Here is a 19853-nt window from a genome sequence, read left to right on the forward strand (position 1 = left end):
TGTATGTATGTATATATATATATATGAGGTATCTTCCTGGGGCTACAAACTACAGTAGCATCCACCCTTAGGGGTTAGCCATATTCAAATGGCAAATATACGTCACGATGTGTTGCCGCTACTGTTTATAACTCGCTCTGAGATTTATGATTGTGTATATATATATATATTATATATATATATATATATATAGACACATGGATTTCTGGGCAATTTTCTCCTCTTACTTTCCATTCAAAACCCAAAGAAAGTTATATGTTTGTGTGTGGTGTGTGTATAAACGTGTGTGTGTGTGTGTGTGTGTGCGTGCATATTATGTGTGTACACAAGCGTGTAATTTTTATTATATACATTTTTCCTGTAATAAAGGAGCAGGTTTCTTAGACAACAATGGTGAAGAGTTATTTGTTGAATTTTAGAAAAGTTTTGCATATTTTAACACTTCTCCTTTGATGCTCCTATTCACAAAGTGAACATGTGTGTGTGTGCATGTGTGTGTGTGCATGTGTGTGTGTGCATGTGTGTGTGTGTGTGTGTGTGTGTGTTTGCGTGTCATATGCACATATGATTTATTTAGTTCAGCAACATGATTTTTTTTGAGATTTTGCTTTATCTAGGTTAATACGTGCACCAGGATCTGAAGGCTTTGCGGGAGATAACTCACAGATTTTGTCCGCTGTTAAAAAACAAATAAAAAGAAACATAATTAATGATGTAAAAAAAAAACAAAATAAACATATATTAAAAGCAAATGATATTTAAAAGCGTTAATTTTGAAAATAAACAACACATGTACATATACACATATGCATACTCTTTTTTTTTTTTTTCCTTGTTTCAGTCATTTGACTGTGGCCATGCTGGAGCACCGCCTTTAGTCGAGCAAATCAACCCCAGGACTTATTCTTTGTAAGCCCAGTACTTATTCTATCGGTCTCTTTTGCCGAACCGCTAAGTGACGGTTGTCAAGCAATGCTAGGGGGGGGGCAAACACAAACACACACACACACACACACATATATATATATATATATATATATATATATATATATATACGACAGGCTTCTTTCAGTTTCCGTCTACCAAATCCACTCACAAGGCATTGGTCGGCCCGGGGCTATAGCAGAAGACACTTGCCCAAGATGCCACGCAGTGGGACTGCAATGTGTATAAAATAATCAAATAGAGAGTATACGAGTGAGCATAAGTGAAAGTGTGTGTATGTGCATCTGTGTGTGTGTGTGTGTGTGTGTGTGTGTGCCAATTACATCATTGAAGAATTATTTTAGCTATTTAAAAACACATAAAAAGCATTACATTTACATTTTGTTTATTTTTTTCATTTTACTTTTTTGTTGCATTCTTGTTTTTTACTGTCTATTAGGACTTATCAAAAGATCTTAACACACATGTGACTGGATCACTAACACAAGTTCACACTTTTCAGTAGAATCATAAAAGTGACCAATTTTCAAAAGCAGGATGAGAATTTTTCACACTCCATAATAGATTGTACAGTTAAGAAATAAAGATAAAGCACATGTAACAGATTTTGTGTCTTAACCCTTTTGTTACTAACCCGGCCAAAACCGGCTCAGGCTCTGTGGTAAAATGTCTTGATTTCAAAAGTTTTGAATTAAAATCTTCCACCAAGCCTTTGTCACAATTTATGTTCCTAACACTAGCTTAATGATAACCAAGTTATTTTACTAAATTCTGTGTTATATTTAAAGTAATTGAAAGAAACACAGAGCATCTCAATATAAATACAGTAACGAAAGGGTTAATGGGGAAAATATAGAATACTTTGTCTTGTGGTCATTTGTTGAAAGTACTGTTCCTTACAGAGGGGCTGGTGGTAGCTGTTATTAGTGCACAGCAGAGGTGCTAAAAATTCTAAATTATAGATTTAATTGATAAGTACAAGCTATTAATCCATTGTTCGTACTTATTCTGTATAAATAACTTACTAAAGTCTAACTAATCTTTAATCTAATCTTTAACTATTGCACCTAATTTGATTCAATTTATCTGTAGTAAACTTAATACTATCTAGAATTAACTATAGAAGTAAGAAATAATTTACTGTATGCATTCATCAGAATGAAATTCACCTACCATCTTTCTTCATTTAGTTACCAAAGAATCTAATCTTTCCTCTTATATATATCCTACCCCTCTATTACTGCCATTTTGTCATCATCATCATCATCATCGTTTAATGTCCGTTTTCCATGCTAGCATGGGTTGGACGGTTCAACTGGGGTCTGAGAAGCCCGAAGGCTGCACCAGGCCAGTCAGATCTGGCAGTGCTTCTACAGCTGGATGCCCTTCCTAACGCCAACCACTCCGAGAGTGTAGTGGGTGATTTTATGTGCCACCGACACAGGTGCCAGACGAGGCTGGCGAGGTAGACGAGGCTGGCGAGGCAGACGAGGCTGGTATAATAATAATAAGTTCCCATTTTTACTCTATTCTCTATCGTAGCATACTTTTAAAATTGGTGACATTTTGACCTGTCATACGCTGTGGTAGTGGCTAGTCCACAGTAAATCAAAAAAGGTAATTTAACATGTCGTTTATCAACAATCTCCTTTTCCTGAATTATCTTCACAGGGGACTACTTGATGTTTCTAATTCTGATATTCCACCTCCACCACTGGATATGTTGTTGGAAACTTCAAGACTCTACCAAAATAACTTTAAAGTCTAGTGAGAATAGTGGAAAAATAAATTAATTAATTTCATTAATTAATTTATTCATTCATTTTTGAGTGACTTTACATAAACGTATGCAAACAAATAATATATTGTGTTCATATGGTTCCTCTAACCATTCAAAATAATACTTGAATGTTTTCATTTTTACATCTGATTACTATTATACTCTGCGATAAATGCACCAATCACTTGATTGGGAATCTCCTCCCACTAGTCATTATCATCATCATCATCATCATTTGATGTCCATTGTCCATGCTGGCATGGGTTTGACCGGGTTGGCATGCTGTAAGGCAGTACCAGACTCCAGTCTGATTTGGTGGCGAGTTGGCTGACTCATTAGCATGCCGGGCGAAATGCTTAGCGGTATTTCGTCTGCCGCTACGTTCTGAGTTCAAATTCCGCCGAGGTCGACTTTGCCTTTCATCCTTTCGGGGTCGATAAATTAAGTACCAGTTATGCACTGGGGTCGATGTAATCGACTTAATACCTATGTCTGTCCTTGTTTGTCCCCTCTGTGTTTAGCCCCTTGTGGGTAATAAAGAAATAAGTATGGGTTTCTACAGCTCGATGCCCTTCCTAATGCCAACCACTCCAAGAGTGTAATGGGTGCTTTTACATGCCACCAGCATGGGTGCCAATTTGTGTGACACTGATATCTGCCACAACTGCGATTTTTCTCAGCTTGATAGGCCTTCTTCTCAAGCATGACATAATGCCAAAGGTCCAGCTGTGTTTTTAATCTATAGAGATTCTCATTTTCTTTACTTAACATTCTGTTAGCCAGGAGTTTTCATTTGGAGTGCTTACTGAGGTATTAACCAAAATTTTTTTAATCTCTATTATATATGCACTTTATATGCACTTTCTGACAAGTTGTGGTGCACCTGAGCACTGTATACAATAATTTCATTATTATTATTTTTATTATATCGCTCTGTGTGTGTGTGTGTGTGTGTGTGTGTGTGTGTGTAAGCACACACGCGCACATGCACACACAATAATGCATATATGCATGCCCTAAGCAACAAGAACTGCAATGCAATCATACTGTGTGTGTGTGTGTGTGTGTGTGTGTGTGCGTGTGAGTGATGTCAAAAAAACAGCAATGTTTTCTGTTGCTATGTGTAGCAGATAATAAACTACCAACAACGGTAGGTGGAGACTGTTTCAAACACTCCCAAGCACAAACAATCATGGTAAAAATAGTGAAATACAAATAAATGATGATGATGATGATGATGATGATGATGATGATGACGATGGCGATGGTGATGGTCATCATCATCATCATCAGAATATCATCATCATCAGAATCATCATCATCATCATCATCATCATCAATGTGTTGTGTGCAAACACATGTTTATATGTGTATGCGTGTATAGATGCATATGTGTATGTGTGTGTGTATGTGATTGTGCACGCACGTGTCTTGTATATTTGAGTACGTGTATGCATGTGTGCGTGTGTGCGTGCGTGTGTACATGTAACTGTGCGTGTGTACACACGTGTGTGTGTACATATGTGCAGGTTATAGGTGATCAGTGTAACATTATTGCTCAACATTTCATCACTTCTCTCAACTGATGCATAAAAGCTTTATGTCCAGATAACTCCTAAATATCACCATGGAAACAGATATGTTTACATATACACACACATATGGGCATACACACACCGTTGTCCTGGTTTTCAGTCTATTTACCAGCTTCTCTCTCTCTCTCTCTCTCTCTCTCTCTCTCTCTCTCTCTCTCTCTCTCTCTCTCTCTCTCTCTCTTCTCTCTCTCTCTCTCTCTCTCTCTCTCTGCGTATATGTGAGTGTTTATCTGTGTCTGTATAGGATTCTCTTTGTCTCTCTCTCTCTCTCTGTCCATATGTCTTGCAAGTGTGCGTATATCATTCTCTCTCTCACTCTCTCTCTCTCAATGTATGTATCTGTCAGTATACATACATATATATACATATATAACATAAACATTCTCTCTCTCTTTTTCCTTATATATAAGTGTATGCATGTATGTGTGAGTGTGTCTCATTCTCTCTCTCATCTATCTATCTTTCTAGTTTTCACTCCAGCTCTCTTTCTTCAAATTCTTCTAAGTAGATATTTTCGTTTTCTATTTATCTTATTACGCATAACTCTTTCTCTCATTCTTTTTATATAAGTATCTATATATATAGATATATATATATATATATATATATATATATATATATACTGTTGTGTCTAGGGAGAGTCATTCTGTTTTGGTGCCTTATGATTTAACACACTCACTAGTAAAATTTCCACTTATTTCTGTTTTTATTTTTCTTAATTTTCGTTGCGTCTTGCAACCAATTCAATAGTCATTGAGAGTCAGTGACTATTGAAAAGGTTGCAAGATGCAACGAAAATTTTAGAAAAATAAAAACAGAAATAAGTGGAAATTTTACTGGTGAGCGTGTTAAATTATAAGGCACAAAAACAAAATAACTCTCCCCAGACACAACAGAATATGCTTCAGCACACAAACTCACATAAAGAATCTTGCAAACCAAATCCCAAAATGAAAGATATATATATGTATGTATGTATGTATGTATGTATAGTGAAGGCGCATGGCTCAGTGGTTAGAGCGTCGAGCTTACGATCGTGAGGTTGTGAGCTCGAATCCCGGACCGGGCTGCGTGTTGTGTTCTTGAGCAAGGCACTTTATTTCACGTTGCTCCAGTTCACTCAGCTGTAGAAATGAGTTGTGACGTCACTGGTGCCAAGCTGTATCGACCTTTGTCTTTCCCTTGGATAACACTGGTGGCGTGGAGAGGGGAGGCTGGTATGCATGGGCGACTGCTGGTCTTCCATAAACAACCTTGCCCGGACTTGTGTCTAGGAGGGTAACTTTCTAGGTGCAATCCCATGGTCATTCATGACCGAAGGGGGTCTTTACCCTTTATGTATGTATGTATGTATGTATGTATGTATGTATGTATGTATGTGTATGTATGTAATTTAGAGAAAGACCTCTGTTACACAATTCAATAATGAAAGATGTTATTCACACCATATAGAAAACATATACTATTTAAACCTTATTCTAAAAATCAATAAAGTACAATATATTATATATAATATATAAAGGAGATGGTGAAATTGTTGGATGTTTCTTCTAGTATTTTTTTTTAAGCAAATGTTTTGGTTAATTAATACAGAACTGAAGTTGTTGTATAATGGTACCTGGGAAATATTCTTTTCTACTCTAGGCACAAGGCCCGAAATTTTTGAGAAGGGGGCCAGTCGATTAGATCAACCCCAGTACACAACTGCTACTTAATTTATCAACCCCAAAAGGATGAAAGGCAAAATCGATCTTGGTGGAATTTGAACTCAGAACGTAAAGATAGATGAAATACCGCTAAGCATTTCGTCCAGCCTGCTAACGTTTCTGCCAGCTCACCACCTTAAAACCTGGGAAATATTGGTAAGATGGAACTATAATGTTGTCTGCATGAGGCTGTGTCATGTATATATTGTTGACATTTGCACAGGTTATGTAGGTATAAGCTAAAGAGTGGGGATAAGAAAGCAGAGCCTTGTGGTACAGTGTTTTCAAGATCATAAAGTTTATAATTTGTTTGCTTATCTAATTAGCTATTTTTTTTATCCAAGCAGGGAACTAGCTAGTTAGCCATTTACTTACCTGCATAACTATATGTATGTGTTTATGTATCTTATACCTTTATAGTTATATATATATATATATTAATATATATATATATATATGTCTGGTGGTACGTAAAAAGCACTATCCAACTCGTGGCCGATGCCAGCGCCGCCTCCACTGGCTTCCGTGCCGGTGGCACGTAAAATACACCAATCCGACCATGGCCGTTGCCAGCCTCGCCTGGCACCTGTGCAGGTGGCACGTAAAAAGCACCCACTACACTCACGGAGTGGTTGGCGTTAGGAAGGGCATCCAGCTGTAGAAACATTGCCAAATAAGACTGGAGCCTGGTGCAGCCTTCTGGCTTCCCAGATCCCCGGTCGAACCGTCCAACCCATGCTAGCATGGAGAACGGACGTTAAATGATGATGATGATGTCATTCACTGCAAACAAATGCATACATAGCTTTACACAAATAAGCACACACTTCACATGACACACACATCACTTTCCACATCCACACACACACATACATATACATACACAACTTACCCAGAATCATGAAGATATCATTGACACGGTGCCCTGATAGTGCTGACGTCTCCACAAACATCAGCTTCTGTTCTTCAGCATACCTGCGGGCCTCCTGTTGGATAAAACCAAAAACATAGAGTTATATTTGGGGCTTTGAGAGTATCCATAGTGTTAAGCTACACAGGATAACTATGTTGAGTCGCACAGAATGTAAATTGCTATTGTGCCACTTATTAACCCTTTCGTTACCAACCTGGCTGAAACTGGCTCTGGCTCTGAGTACAAATGTCTTTTTTTCTTAAGTTTGGAATTAAAATCTTCCACCAAACCTTAGTCACAATTTATGTTCCTGACACTAGCTGAATGATAACTAAGTTATTTTACTAAATTCTTAGTTATATTTAAAGTAACTGAAAGAAACACAGCATCTCAAAATAAATACAGTAAATGAAAGGTTTAATATTACGTGTGCTAGTTCATTTCCACTCCTTTATTATTAATCAGTCAGTTGTATATCTATCCAACTAATGAATTCACATAAAGAATCTTGTGAAAGAAATACAAAAATGAAGTATACACACATACAATCCTCATCAGTTTATATCCACTCTCCATCATGAATCTAACACACTGGGTGACTACACCTTACACTTATATCTCAATTTTAAGACGATCTCAATAGCTGGATGCCTTAACTCACAAAAAGTACTTTACAGAGTAAGCTGGGTGCATTTTTCTTGGCACCTGCACTATGAAGGTTGCCTTACCCTCAGCAAGGCCAAACAGTCTTTCTGATTTATTTCTGTTTGATCCACCAACCTCTTTACAGAATGAACTGAGTGATTTTTCATAGCACCAACGCTGGTGCAGTGACCTTGTAACTGACAAAACTCAAGGTCCACTATAGCTGAAAGGGAGAATAAGAGAGAGAGAGTGGGAGGAGAGAGAGATGGCTTTAAGAGACTGTGGTGGAGGAAAGAGTAGCACTGTAAGAAAGAGATAGAGGAACAGAGTAATAAATATGACGGGGTGGCTTGGGTAGGCTGAATTTCAGTGCTAGCCCATCTTTATATGGGTGAATATAAGCAGTTAGAATAGGTTGGTGGGGGATTGGTGTGTGAAAGAGAAATATGCGAGAGATGAGGAGCTAGCAAAGCTGTGAAGGTAAAGCAGTGAAAAAAGAAAGATGAAAGTGTCATGGAGATGGAAGATGAGAGAATATGAAAGGTATTATTGAGGTGGTGGAGAAGCCATGTAAAGAGGACAACAAGTGACCGCAATGCAAGAAGGTATCACAGAGATGCGAAGAGGGGAACAGACGATGAGCACAGTCACTATTTATTTTAACTTTCTTCTTGCTTTGCTTGCCTGAGACTGCCATACTGGCATGGGTTGGCTAGTTTGACCAGAGCTGGCAAGCTGGAGAGCTGTGTCAGGTTCCAGTCTTATTTAGCTTGGCTCTCATGACTGGATGATCTTCCTAATGCCAACTACTTTACATTCTGGGCTGAGTGCTTTTAACTTGCCACCAGCATAAGCATTTTTACAGGGCTCCAATATAAATACTTTTAGGTGGCACTAGCATGAGTGCTTTTTATGTGGCTCTGACACAGGACTCTTGGAGGCCAATCCTTTTCACAAGGGGAGGCAGCCTGGTATAATATCTATTAACCCTTTTGTTACCAACCCGGCTGAGTACAAATAAATACTCTGAGTACAAATAAATACAAATAAACTTGTTTTCATAAGTTTTGAATTAAAATCTTCCACCAAACCTTAGTCACAATTTATGTTCCTAACATTAGCTGAATGATAACTAAGTTATTTTACTAAATTCTTAGTTATATTTAAAGTAATTGAAAGAAACACAGAGCATCTCAAAATAAATATGGTAACGAAAGGGTTAAATAACTAAGAAGCCAATGAAACAATTGTAAATGAAAGGAATAAACATCTATTCTCTGACCTCACTTATCTTATCTGTTCTCTCCATTGTAACTACTGGATTTTCAGAACGATGTAAAAGTTTATCTTTACCTCAGCCATAGTCATTCTTAGTGTTTGTCATACACTTAGCCAAGAGCTTATTGTAAGATCTGTTTGATTCTTTGAATATCATAACTAGAAATACACACACACACACACACACATACACATACACACACATACACCCATATATATACTCACACATTAACACATATTCACACAATCACCACATGTGTGTGTGTGTGTGTATGTGTGTGTCAATAATGAGTTTATGTATATGCAGGGCATGCTAACACCTTAGCATGTTTAAATGAAAAGCAATGTCCCTATCTCTCTCTTTCACATGCATACACACACACACACACACACACACACACACACACACACACACACACATGTACACAAACACAAGAAGAAAAGGAAAACATAAATCCACAAAGACACATTTTTCCCACCTCAACTGTGATTTCTCTCTCATCTGCACAGTCTGCCTTGTTCCCAGCAAGGGCCACTAAAATGTTGGGGTTTGCCATTTGGCGTAGTTCCTTTATCCACTCCTGGGCCCGGACAAATGTGAACTGCAATAAAGAAACATCATTAGAAGTTCAGTTCTATATTTAAGAGATGAGGAATTATATACATTATTTTTTTTTTTATTTATTCATTTGTTTCAGTCATTTGACTGTGGCCATGCTGGAGCACCGCCTTTAGTCGAGCAAATCGACCCCAGGACATATTCTTTGGAAGCCTAGTACTTATTCTATCAGTCTGTTTTGCCAAACCGCTAAGTTACAGGGACGTAAACACACCAGCATCGGTTGTCAAGCGATGTTGGGGGAGGGGGGCAAACACAACACACAAACATACACATATATATATATACATATATACGACGGGCTGTTTTCAGTTTCCGTCTACCAAATCCACTCACAAGGCTTTGGTCGGCCCGAGGTTATAGCAGAAGACACTTGCCCAAGGTGCCATGCAGTGGGACTGGACCCGGAACCATGTGGTTTGTAAGCAAGCTACTTACCACACATCCACTCCTACGCCTATTATTTACATTATTTACATTCGACGGATATTTGTCCTCATCTATATTTGTCATCAAATATCCGACTAATGTAAATAATGTATGTCATTAGAAGTTATTTACAAGACCGAGAAGACAAAGCATTCTGTTCAGATCCAGCTAAGTGCGGGATGTCTAAAAGAGCAGGATACGCATCTTGTCCATACTGGCATGAGTTGGGTAGGCGATTACAGTTCAAGTCAGTTTTTACTTGGAGTTATTACCTTCTTAGTTGGCTCAGAGACTACACGTCATTTAAATATTCTACTTTGGGTAATTTTTTATGGCTAGATGCTCTCCCAAACAGAGAGTTTTGAATATATTTCACAGGCGCAGGAGTGGCTGTGTGGTAAGTAGCTTGCTAACCAACCACATGGTTCTGGGTTCAGTCCCAATGCGTGGCATCTTGGGCAAGTGTCTTCTGCTATAGCCCCAGGCCAACCAATGCCTTGTGAGTGGATTAGGTAGACAGAAACTGAAAGAAGCCCGTCGTATATATATATATATATATGTATGTGTGTTTGTGTGTCTGTGTTTGTCCCCCTAGCATTGCTTGACAACCGATCTAGTTAACAACCAAGTCTATTACAAAGATCGACCCACTACCCTCTTTGGGCCCAGAGTAGAAGGCAGTTTTTCTCTGTGGCTAAGGTGAAAGAAGTAATGTGGTGGATGAGGTTGAAAGAACTGAAGACAACTACTTTCTGCTTTGGCCAAGCCCTCATTGACTTTTTCAAATTCCACTTGAAAAAGAAAGTGAGAATGGAGAGAGAAGTACTGCTCCCAAGTATTTTTATTGAAAGATCAGTGAATGTGGCCAGGATGGCCTGTGTGAATGGGCCTACTCTGGAGGAGGAGCTGAGAAAGAGAGAGGCACCTGCAGTTGAGGTAGCCAGGATGTGTAGGGTACCATGGTTGTCCCTGGGTGAAACACCCCTTCTTTTGGGGAACTTTATTGCTAATTATTCTTGTCTCAGTTTTATACACAAAGTTTTGTTCTAATCCCCACTTGTCCCTTGTGTTGTATTGTCCTGTTTTATTTTGTGTTAGGCCCTTATGACCAATAAAGAAAACATTATTATTGTTATTGTTGTTGTTGTTGAGTGAGAGAGTAGCACATGCCATCAAAGTGACACTGGGGTACAAATATAAGAAGCCCCATGTACCTCTCATGACTACCTGTCTGATAAGGGTACACAGGCACATGCATCACAACCATATGTGTGCGACATGGTGATCTCATTTCATGATAAATGCGCATGACCTTGTAGTTAGAATTTTCTTCAGGTCAAGTAGCCCATCCTACTCAAAAGGGCCCTGGATAATTATTATTTATTGTCTTTGCACAGCTTCTAATGCTAGAGATGTCCTACAGTGCCAGCTGTTCACTACCAGTGAACTAAGGTAACATCCCTTATTTTTCAAGCACCATCTGGCATATTCGAGCAGTTCCAAGAAGTGCTGTTTTCTGCAAGTGTTCCACCCTTATAGCAGTCCCTATTTGTTCCATATACTTCTCAAGATTTATCCACTGTTTCAAGGGCTCCGACAATTATTGGTACTACTACAACTATCATTATTATTATTATTATTATTATTATTATTATTATTATTATTATTACCTCCACCTTAGCAAAGGCAGAGGTATTCTTTTCAGTTATGTTTGTTTGTTTGTTTGTCCGTGGACAACCTATCTCAAGAATAGCTGGATGGATTCAGACAAAACCTTCAGAGATGTTTGGCCTCATGACAGGCATGAACTGATTAGATTTTGGGATCGATCCAATGCCAGACAAGGATTATGGATTATTTGTTATATTTACTTTACATGATTATGATCTTATGTTGACCTTCAAGTCTTTCTTTTAGGCTGTTTCCAAAGTTTTATTTTCATTTCTCAATCATTAATTTTACTTGCATCTCTATCTTAGTAGAAACTGACAGATAGAGAAATCAAACTACATAAACAAACAACAGCAAAACTGTTCAGAAATTAAATAACACAAACATATTTTTATAATATATACATTATATATTGTACATACATATTAACACTTTACAATATAATTACATATATATATATATATACATCTATACATTGATCTAAAACAAAAGGAATACTAAAGGAAGGCTGGAATTTAAGAGAAGAGAAAGCCAAAAGGTCTCATGCTATTCATTTAAAAATTCTTGAGTAGAACTCATTATTATTACCTCTGCCTTTGAAACTATTTTGAACAGTGAATTTGTTAGTTTTGGCTTGTATTAGATAAGGTTAAACTATTTATTACTGTTACTAAATTTTCTATAGGTGCCTTCACATTCCATGACTACCATTGGGATCAATCAGATACTAGACAAGGGTTCTGGATTATTTTTCTGGTTTTTTTAGAGCATGGTCGGGTTCATTTTTAGTATTCTCGTTTGTGAGAGCAGTCGAGTTTATTTCAGACTAGCAGTATCGCCCAGCGTTGCTCGGGTTTGTAAGGGAAATAACTATATAAGCATTTTTAGAGATGTAAAGTATAATAGCCATCTCAATATGGCTAACCACAAAGGGGGGGAGTGTTACTGTAGCTTTTTACGTTCTGAGATTTAATAATAAATTTTTAGAGAGTTACTTCCCTTATATATGCCAAAAATGCATTAAAAATGGGAAAAATTGATGGTAAATCTTTTTTTAAATCGTAGACTCATCGTAGATGCGCGCTAATACCCAGAAGGGCTCGATATGAATCATGACTATAAGATACTCGGTTTTGGTTAAACTGCACCGCAAAATGTGGGAGTAGTTAGGAATCTAAATCATAGGAGACAGACGGCACACAACCTCACTTTTATATATAAAGATATTCTCATTTTAAAAATCATCTCTGGCTAATCGTTGAGAGGACGCTAATGTTGCCTTGGTGGAGGTTTCTGCTCTCCGAGTGCTCTCATTATTATTATTATTACTATTATTATTAATATTAGTATTATTAGTATTATTATATATTTAAGTACATTTCTTAACCCACTCACCTTTTTGGTGATATCATAAACAACAATAGCAACCTGGGCCCCTCTGTAGTACATCGGTGCCAAACTGTGGTAGCGTTCCTGCCCTGCTGTGTCCCAAATATCAAACTTTATTTGACGACCTTTTACAATTATTGTTTTGGTGAGATATGCAGCTGGAAAACAACAACATACAACAACAGCTACAATATCAACAACAACAGTCACAAAGGCAACAACAACAACAACTACAACAACAATAGCAGCAGCAACAGCAGAGGCTTCTAAATAGTCACTCAATCTTCTAGAAATGACAGCTAGATCTCACTGAAACCACACTCTATGAGCTTAAATAAGCAAAGGGAACATGAGATAAAGAAATCCAAGATATATTCCTGAAGAGGATGATTGGGTGGTCACAGGTGGATTGACTTTAATCACACCATATTTTACGCCATACAAGTCAAACTTTTCTAACCATAATTTACAGCCAAAAAAATCAGTATTGATCTGAAGTTAAACAACAACAACAACAGTAACAATAACAAAAACAATGGAAGCACTCCGTCGGTTATGACGACGAGGGTTCCGGTTGATCCGAATCAACGGAACAGCCTGCTCGTGAAATTAACATGTAAGTGGCTGAGCACTCCACAGACACATGCACCCTTAACGTAGTTCTCGGGAATATTTAGCGTGACACAGAGAGTGACAAGGCCGGCCCCTTGAAATACAGGTACAACAGAAACAGGAAGTAAGAGTGAGAGAAAGTTGTGGTGAAAGAGTACAGCAGGGATCACCACCATCCCCTGCTGGAGCCTTGTGGAGCTTTAGGTGTTTTCGCTCAATAAACACTCACAACGCCCGGTCTGGGAATCGAAACCGCGATCCTATGACCGCGAGTTCGCTGCCCTATCCACTGGGCCATTGCGCCTCCACTACAAAAACAATAGCAGTGATACAACAACAACACAAACTACAATAGCAACAACAACAGAAGCTGCAACACAAGGACAGCGACAACAACATTAACAAGAACAAGCAGCAGTTACAACAATAGCAACTGCAGCGACACCAGGCAGCCAGCAATAAGCACAACAACAACAACAACAGCAGTGACGAATTATGCAATAATTTCTATCTTTTATTTATTTCAGACATTGAACCGTGGCCATGCTGGGGCACTGCCTTGAAGTTGTTTGGTCTAACAAATCAACTCTGGTGCTTAATTTTTTTTTAAAAGTATTCTTTTATTCTTTTATTTGTTTCAGTCATTTGACTGTGGCCATGCTGGAGCAACACCTTCAGTCAAGCAAATCAACCCCAGGACTTATTCTAATGGTCTATTTTGCTGAACTGCTAAGTTACAGGGATGTAAACACACCAGCATCAGTTGTCAAGCAATGCTGGAGGGACAGACACACAAACATATAAAATAACCCATGCTAGCATGGACAATGGACGTTAAACAATGATGATGATGATGATGATGATATATATATATATATATATACACACACATACGACAGGCTTCTTTCAGTATCTGTCTACCAAATCCACTCACAAGGATTTGGTCAGCCCAAGGCTATAGTAGAAGACACTTGCCCAAGGTGCCATACAGTGGGACTGAATCCAGAACCATACAGCCACAGTATTGATTCTTATCAATCTTTTTTGCTGAAATGCCAAGATACAAGGAAATAAGCCAAACAACACTAGTTATTAAGTGTGAGGTGGAGGAACACAACCACAACACACACTTTCTTACATATACATACATACATACATACATACATACATATAAATATATAGCCCTAACCCTAACCCTCATTCTATGATGTAGAAAATTTTTTAATAAAAGTGTTTTAGATGTGAATTTCCTTGTATCTTGTCCTTTGGCAGCAGCCATGCTGGAGAACTGCCTTAAAGGGTTTTAGTCAAAGAAACCAACCACAAGTCTTACTCTTTGTAAGCTCGATACTTATTCTATCAATCTCTTTTGGCAAACCAAGAATTTATGGGGACATAAACACACCAGAATTGGTTGTGAAGCAATGGCAGGGAGACAAACACAGACACACACATGAATACCCATGAATACACACATATATTAAAAGAATTAAAGGTAATGCTATGCAACTTCATAACAATCCTTATTATTGTCGCTGTTTAGTTACGTATTTAGGAGTTGGTTGTAATTTACTTATTGAATTTATTTACCGATACTGTTGTACATAGGGTAAATGTGTTTGAAAGTTATGGATTCTTTGGTTTGTTTGTTTCCAAACAACAGTCATTTTAGTGCTGTTGACACCACTGGATTGAACGGTACTGCCTAGGTGTCGAAACCATAATGATATCCGAGGGGCAGCTGATGATGGAGGTATTTTGGATTATTGGTATCGCTGTTTTTGTATATGTGGAATAGTATCATTGGAGTGTTGGTATGGCTGTGAATAGTATCATAACACATCCTTTTGATATATATACAATGGGCTTCTTTCGGTTTCCATCTACCAAATCCACTCACAAGGATTTGGTTGGCTGAAGACTATGGCAGAAGACACTTGCGCAAGGTGCCACACAGTGGAACTGAACTCAGAACCATGTGACTGGGAAGCACGCTTCTTACCACACAGCCACATATATGATGAGCATCTATTGGTTTCTATCTACCAAATCAATTCAAAAGGCATTGGACAGCCCAGGGCTGTAGTAGAAGACACTTGCCCAACATGCCTTGCAGTGGGAGTGAACCCAAGACAACATGATTGAAAACCAAGTTTCCCTACCATACAGTCATGTCTGCACATATATATATCTAACTTTGCAGGAAAAAAATCTAATTTTCTTTATATATAAACAAAAAACGAATATAAAAAAAAATGTTAACAAAAAAACTGAGAGCAAATATCATTACATTACCTCCGATTGTAGCTTCTGTGCTTTCAAATGCTCCTTTGATAAAGCGAACCACTATACTGGACTTGCCAACTCCTTGGTCACCTAACAACACTATTTTGACTAGATGAGCTGAAGGTGACTTCTGGCCATCACTGTTATTTCCCTTGTTCTTTGACGCCATCAGTGTCCACTATTAGTCAAATATTTCTGCAATGTCAACTGGATTAATTCTGGTTTAAAGAGAGAATGAGAGTGAGAGAGAGGAGGGAAGTGTGAGAGAGAGAAAGAAAGAGAGAAATAGAGAGGGAGAGAGAGAGAGAGAGAAAGAAAGAAAGTAATATAATTATTTGGTGGGGTACTGGCAAAACTTAGTAAAATCATTGGACAAAATTCTTGCAATATTTAGTTACAGCGGCAACGAGCTGGCAGAATTGTTAGCATGCTGGGCGAAATGCTTAGCAGTATTTCACCTGCCACTACATTCTGAGTTCAAATTCTGCCGAGGTCGACTTTGCCCTTCATCCTTTCGAGGTCGATTAAATAAGTACAAGTTATGCACTGGGGTCGATGTAATCGACTTAATCACTTTGTCTGTCCTTGTTTGTTCTCTCTATGTTTGTTCTCCCTTGTGGGCAATAAAGAAATAAATATTTAATTACAGCCTGTTATGTTCTGAGTTGAAATTCCACCAAAAGCATCTTTACTATTCGTCCTTCAAGAGTCAATGCAATAAAGTTCCAGGTGTATACAGAGGTTAACCAAATTGAATATACCTTTCCCTATATTTGAGATAATGTACTGATGTGAGAAATCAGCATTTTATGGCATTGTTAAGCTGAGAAAAATTAGTCTTTATAAGTATGATTTGAAATTATAAGTACCAAGACAAAAAGACAGCATCTGGCGGTCTTACTGGCCACTGCCAGGACAAATTTCTCAATCTCTGATATTTATTGTTTTTAACACAGCAAGATGATGAGAGATGTTATCTCAGGACAAATACTGCAGTAAATGTGTATACTTTAAGTATGAGGCATAGATAGCTTTTTTAATTAAATACTGTTTCAGTTGCATTACTGTAGCACTTATACAATATGTATTTCTTTACTACCCACAGGGGCTGAACACAGAGGGGACAAACAAGGACAGACAAATGGATTAAGTCAATTACATCGACCCCAGTGCGTAACTGGTACTTAATTTATCGACCCCGAAAGGATGAAAGGCAAAGTCGACCTCGACGGAATTTGAACTCACAACGTAACGGCAGACGAAATACGGCTACACATTTCGCCCGGCGTGCTAACGTTTCTGCCAGCTCGCCGCCTTACAATATAAGCATCAGTTTGACACAATAAGTAGCATTTAGCACTATAAATTCCATTTAACATTATAAACACCAATTTTAGGAAAGCAGATAATTAACCAAATGGCTATGTATCAATGGGCTGTACATACTTACTCAGTCAGGACTGACCAGGTGTTGCACAACAAGAAAGAAAAGAGCTACAAGTCCATTGTTTGAGGGGAGGGGAAATAGCAAGCATTCTGTTGTGGAATTTTAATAGTTGACCATCAACCAGCCAATACATGGTTCAAATCTTATCAGCACTCAAATTAGTGTTTATGTTTATCTATTATTTACAGTTGAAATCTTAACAGTTAATTTAAAATTCCTTTATATAGATGAGATTTAGATGAAATTTATTTAAAGATAATCATACATGCCTCGAAAATTTTGTTATTTGATAAAAATTCTCTCTGTCGAAGAAGCTTGAAACAGCAAAGTCCCACTATCAAGAATGGCAAAACTGACACCAAGAAACTACATCAAAGTGGCTGAAGGAAGATTCATGCAATGATATCATCATCATCATTTAGCGTCCGCTTTCCATGCTAGCATGGGTTGGACGGTTCAACTGGGGTCTGTGAAGCCAGAAGGCTGCATCAGGCCCAGTCTGATCAGGCAGTGTTTCTTCGGCTGGATGCCCTTCCTAATGCCAACCACTCCGTGAGTGTAGTGGGTGCTTTTTACGTGCCACCCACACAGGTGCCAGACAGAGCTGGCAATCGGCCACGGACGGATGCTGCTTTTTACGTGCCGCCGGCACGGGGGCCAGGCGAGGCTGGCAACGGCCACAATCGAACTACCTTCTTTAGAGGCAAGGACAAAAGGTTGTCCGTAGTATTGTTCAAATATCTATATGATCTCTTGATGACAATAATGATGATAAATGGAGGAAAAGAGAAATAGACAGACCGCGCATCAGTGGAACAAGAAGGTGTCAGCTACATACCACAGAGAAAGCTACAATATTGTACAACACAAATTTCATATGATTACCAAAACACTTGTTCAGAATTTTTCAATGAATGCTATCACTTCTATAAGTACCTATTAGATTTTTGGCATCCTACATCCCCATCAGATTAATTCTGAATTACCTGTTAAGGTTATGACATAAGACAACAATGTCATTGAATAAGCAACCAAATCAAATAGCTTTTGAGAAACCTCTTTCTTATGAACTCAGTTACTCCAGCCATGAAACTATACTGTTTATATGATATCTCAATGATATTTTTTCATCTTATGAATGATGACGGATAAGAAGTTCACTATCATTGCAAGAAATAAACTTTGGCTTTCAGAATAAGAGTATTGAATTCCTTGTGCTAATAACAGATTTCTTACAATAACTGACTCAGCCTCAGATATTCTACCTCTCTCCCTCTACTCCTCCCTCCTTACCTTTATACATATTTTTATAACTCCTCTTCTACTCTTCTCCATCTTTCTAATTTTATTGAACTTACATATATTTATAAACACTATTCTCTCCTAAGCCATTTGTCTACATCTGATGAGGATATCATGACTGCAAGAATCTATCAAAATCCATGCAAGTTATCAATTATTTGAAACAGCAGTAAAGATAAGACTTGATTATATCACATAGATTGTATATGCAACTTTTCTTATATGAAACTCTTCATATACCAGGTTGAGTCAAAAGTTTTTCGTATTTTAAGCTTTAATAAATAACTCAAACAAATTGTGTATGCAAGGCATTTATTTATCTGTGCGGGTGGCACGTAAAAAGCACCCACTACACTCACGGAGTGGTTGGCGTTAGGAAGGGCATCCAGCTGTAGAAACATTGCCAGATAAGACTGGAGCCTGGTGCAGCCTTCTGGCTTCCCAGATCCCCGGTCGAACCGTCCAACCCATGCTAGCATGGAGAACGGACGTTAAACGATGATGATGAATATATTCCATCACACAATATTGTTTCTTACCATCATTATGCCAGAAGCTCAACTCCACATTTATATCATTTGGCTGGTTTAGAGGCAAAAAAATACCCTGCATCTGTTCTCAACCTCATCCGCATTGTTGAACATCTGCCAATGCAGGAAGTGGGCCATGACTTGAAAAAGATTAGACTGTAGACAGGGTAAAGCAGCACTCCCAGCCCTTCAAGTTCCTCACATTTGCATTTGGTCATATTGGCAGTGTGTGCTGGGGCATCGTCGTATTGTAGGAGTATGCATCTTTGAATGACCAATGCTGGGAAGTAGGCTTTCAAAGCATCATGTACTCACTGTAGTTGTTGAGCATAAAGGTTAGCATTCACAGCATGACCATCTGGGAAAACTCAAAGTACAACATCCCCTCAGAATTCCACCGAACACATGAAATGACCTTCTTTTAAAACTGCCATTGTTTAATAAGAGATTCTGAAGCTTGACCAGAATGATGTCACTGATTTCTCTGATTAGAATTATGAAAATAGATACATTTTTCATCCCAAGTTAGAATTCAACACTAAAAACGGGCATCTCGAGGATTTGCCAGCAGTTGCTTGCAAATGTTCAGATGTCGTTGAGCCTGGTCATTGGTCAGTTCATGACAAGATTCTCAGCAGTTTCTGTTCACAAGTCTGAGCTTATAGATGTGTCGACTGATGGGACTTTGTGAATGATCAAGTTCTGC

At 38.2% G+C, this 19853-nt stretch overlaps 1 protein-coding gene across 4 annotated transcripts in view; it reads right to left on the bottom strand.

Annotated features, from left to right (window-relative positions):
* Positions 1 to 438: 438 nt before the first annotated feature.
* The window catches only part of LOC115215595 (ras-related protein Rab5), a 50076-nt gene continuing 30661 nt past the window's right edge, over positions 439 to 19853 (bottom strand). For 2 of the 4 annotated variants that reach the window (XM_036505810.1, XM_036505808.1), the window contains 5 exons: positions 15878 to 16086; positions 12974 to 13128; positions 9342 to 9461; positions 6919 to 7012; positions 439 to 676 (listed from right to left, as the gene is read on the bottom strand). In XM_036505810.1, coding sequence (XP_036361703.1) covers positions 579 to 676; positions 6919 to 7012; positions 9342 to 9461; positions 12974 to 13128; positions 15878 to 16037 — 627 coding nt within the window. In that variant the 5' untranslated portion in view covers positions 16038 to 16086 and the 3' untranslated portion in view covers positions 439 to 578. Of the gene's footprint in view, positions 677 to 6918; positions 7013 to 9341; positions 9465 to 12973; positions 13129 to 15877; positions 16089 to 19853 lie in introns of all 4 variants that reach the window. The other 2 variants (XM_029784811.2, XM_036505809.1) reach the window with 2 other exon arrangements.

Source organism: Octopus sinensis, linkage group LG9 (genome assembly GCF_006345805.1).
Source record: "Octopus sinensis linkage group LG9, ASM634580v1, whole genome shotgun sequence".
NCBI lineage: Eukaryota > Metazoa > Mollusca > Cephalopoda > Octopoda > Octopodidae > Octopus > Octopus sinensis.